Source organism: Lupinus angustifolius, chromosome LG20 (assembly GCF_001865875.1).
Source record: "Lupinus angustifolius cultivar Tanjil chromosome LG20, LupAngTanjil_v1.0, whole genome shotgun sequence".
Taxonomy (NCBI): domain Eukaryota; kingdom Viridiplantae; phylum Streptophyta; class Magnoliopsida; order Fabales; family Fabaceae; genus Lupinus; species Lupinus angustifolius.
Window position 1 is genome coordinate 4089558 of NC_032028.1, and position 3696 is coordinate 4093253.

The 3696-nt window shown below is 29.8% G+C and overlaps 1 protein-coding gene across 1 annotated transcript; it reads right to left on the reverse strand.

Annotated features, from left to right (window-relative positions):
* LOC109335096 lies at window positions 209-1339 on the reverse strand. Its single transcript, XM_019571166.1, has one exon. The coding sequence runs from the start codon at window positions 1211-1213 to the stop codon at window positions 347-349; it is 867 nt and encodes a 288-aa protein (XP_019426711.1). The 5' UTR covers window positions 1214-1339; the 3' UTR covers window positions 209-346.

Below are 3696 nucleotides of genomic sequence, written 5' to 3' on the forward strand. Positions count from 1 at the left end.
AAACACCTATCCAAATGGGCTGGCCCATAGGGTCAACCTCATTTTGCCTTCCCTACATCATATGTATAATATATTAGTAGAAACAACCATATTATAGTAAAGATCATATTCATAATTATATAGGCAAGTGTAATAAAAATAAAAGGAAAAATTGGAGAAGATCCATGTTGAAGATAGCCATATTGAAGAAGTGATTATCCAGAAGTTCAGTAATAATGCGTTAAGAGTAATTCAATATTGGATGTAAATTTCTTACAATTTCCAAAAGGAACCCAACATAAAAATGAAAAAACAGGGGAAAACTCAATTAGAAAAACAAAATACAATTACATAGAATATGTCAAATTTACACCTTGTCATCGTTATCATACGATTCCAAGGGTGAAATCCTTGTTACCCTTCTTCTACATAGAGAAATCATGAACATCCACATAAGACCCTTTACAATCCTAACCATTCCAATTGTAACAGTAACATAATACAACCACCACCCAACTAAGTCACCAATCCCAACATCTTTCAATTCCTCCTTTTTCACTCCAGCCATAACCACCAAAATCTCCACCTCCTCTCTCAACCTCCACCACCATAAGGTGCCTAAACTTGCAGCCACCGCCACTTTTTCAATCCACCTTTCTTTCCTTACAACACCAAACACTGTGTCATTCACCACAGGCCTTACAATCATTCTAGACCAAACTTGTGTTGTCTCATGCAACCCCAACAAAAATATCACCCTGCTTAATAAACTTCTCTCAACACCAAAACTTGAATCTTTAGAGTCATAATCATAAACTCCAGCAGCAATGCTTCCCTCTATGCCTAAACCAACACAAACTTGCAAAGTGCATAGGAGAATCCATGCTGTGTAGAGACCAGGTTGGAGAATAGTGCTTGAAGATGGTTCATTCAAGAGAGTGATTTTTCCTGTTAAGCCTTGGATTAAGGTGGCTATGCTTACAATGGATACAAGAATGTAGATGACACATGGGTTGATGTTGAGGGCAAAGGTGAAAAGAAAAGAAAAGGGTTGTGATGAATTGTATAAATTTAGAGTTTGAAGATAGTATTGAGCACTAGAGAGACTTGCTAATAGTAGAAAAGATAGGGGGAGGAGAAGGGTGAGAAGTGTGTGTGTGAGAAGGTAGAAGATACCTTTAGGAGTTGGAGAAACATAATTGAAGAACTCTTTGATTTTCTTCTTCAAATCCATTTGTTTTGAAGCAATACAAAAACGTGGCCTCTTTATTTACAAGGTGAGGGAAGTTTAACATTTGGGTCTCTCTATGTATGCGACTTAACAACTAACTAGGCTTCATGGAAAATAAATTATAAGTGGTTGTCACGTCCATTGTTGGTTTAGTTGACATTTTATAGGACATAGTTCTGAATCTTAAGACACATATTTAATTAATCAAATTAGTTCTTCTGTTTATCTTTTTGCGCGTTGGTTTGGTACAAAGGAACATTGGATTGAATAATAATCATGCCGTATGCCTGCAAATTTGACGGATAGAGTGAATCACTTTGAAATTTGGCCCCTGTTTTGTGGCCCCTGTTTGCTATTCAATTATAAACAATTTCATTTATCTATAGTATAATTTGTAATCAAATATAATAGTCTTTTTTTTATCCATTCAAGTATAATAGTCTGATTTTAGTAGATGAATTTTGTCATTGATATTCAATTAGTATTATCACATTTGGAGATAAGTTTAATGTTAAATAATCACTCCATTATTCGTTTATATTTTTTTATTTAAAACTCTTTGATAAATAATACACATATTACGAACGATGCACTTTATAGTTTAAAAAAAATCTTCCATAATGAATACATAAAATGTTTTATAAGGCTTTCATAATAATTATTTCAAAAGTTGTGTGTATATGATTTTTAATTGATTAATAATGTAAACATGTTATAGAAACTATTGATCAAAATTAAACTCTGAATATAATACACATACAAAACAAAAAATAGTAGGCAATTATGTGAGTGGGAGGATTGATTAACACAGTAGAAACACTTAGATTGTTATTATATACATATTAAATCCATATAAAATTGTCATTGGAATGTTATGTAAGGTATAAAAGCATAATTCTCTTTCCAAATAGACATTTATCATTTTTTTGGGTATAATTAATGGTATATCATTACTTTTTTTAAATAAGGAAGTAATCTCTTTCAGAGTTCGTGGTTGTCCCTTTCAATAAATCTTGCTCTAAAAAATTAAACCCTTAATATTGAGATCATATGAGGTTTTATATCACTAGACCAAATTCATAATTTGTTTTTAAGAGGAAAAAGGGAAGAACCAATTATCCAAATTTTACATGCATCCCTTACCAATTCTTCATAGTAGAAATATTTTATACCCACGTTTTGTCGTTATTTTTACAATTGGTAAGAAACTATCATCTCATTACAGATTTTATTAACTTATTTTTTAAAAACATTATCGACATAATTGTTTTTTATTTATTTTGAGCACAAATATAACTTAGAAGATTTATGTGAAAGAGCCATCTACATGCCTTGCTGTCCAGATTGAGTTGAATGATTTCTCATTTGACATTAAGATATAGGGAGTATATTTTACAAACATTCCATAATAATAATAATAATCACATGATAAATGCCACCTTATCTCTCATATGAACAATGTAATAATCATATGAAATCAAAAGGAAAGACAAGAATTTCATTATCCAATAACTATCTAAAAAACGATAGATGCTATTCCTATCCCATAACTTACACAAAAATATGGAAGAGTGATAAGAAATCAACTTAATTATTATAAATTCAAAATCTCACCGCTAGCTACAGAATTTCAATAATTAGTAATATGTAAGTATTTTTATGAACTCAGAGTTTTCGGATCTGCCCTAATCTGATTTTGGGATAAAAAAAGTTTACCTAAGCCTACAAATTATAATTATATGTACTAGTGTGGGTTACAGACACTTCATGTTTGCCGATCCACATTCTCACTTTATGATGTTAAGTATTTAAATTTTATATATTTTATTATGGAAAATTATAATATTTTTTGAAATATTTTTTTGGTGCACCTTATATTATAATTTTTTGTTTTATTATTTTATTATAATGTTTAACTTAAGATGAGAGAGTTGGTTAATATGTTGGTGGTGATTACATATGATCTTTGAAAAAATTTAAAAGTATTAATTGTAAAAGGGAATGAAGTATCTCCTGGTATAAGGAGATACATTATTTCCTCCTGCCAGTGAAATCATGACATGTGTCATTTTCATCATTTTCTATAAAAATATTTTTAAAAATAAAAAAATAGCACACATGTCACATTTTTACTGGCTAGAGGAGATAAGTTATCTCCTAACATGAGGAGATACATTATTCTCATTGTAAAATAGGATGATGAAATTATATCATGGTGGTAGTTACACAATATTTTGTCTTTATAATTTTACTAGGTGTCTACAAACACTTTGTGTCTTCCGACTCGCATTTTGATTTTATTGGATGTACTTCATGTTATAATTTTTTGTATTTATTATAATATCCAACTTAAAGTGAGATGTTTTAATTATAGTTATCTAGAATTATATGATTTTCTTTTAGAAATAAAAAATAATAATGGCAAAATATGAAAATAGAATCATGATAGTAGTTATTGGTAAAATGGTAGAAGCCATTAAAGAAAT

Coding starts and splice junctions, on each gene's coding strand:
- LOC109335096 (XM_019571166.1), bottom strand. CDS start 1,213: ATGGATTTGAAGAAGAAAATCAAAGAGTTCTTCAATTATGTTTCTCCA.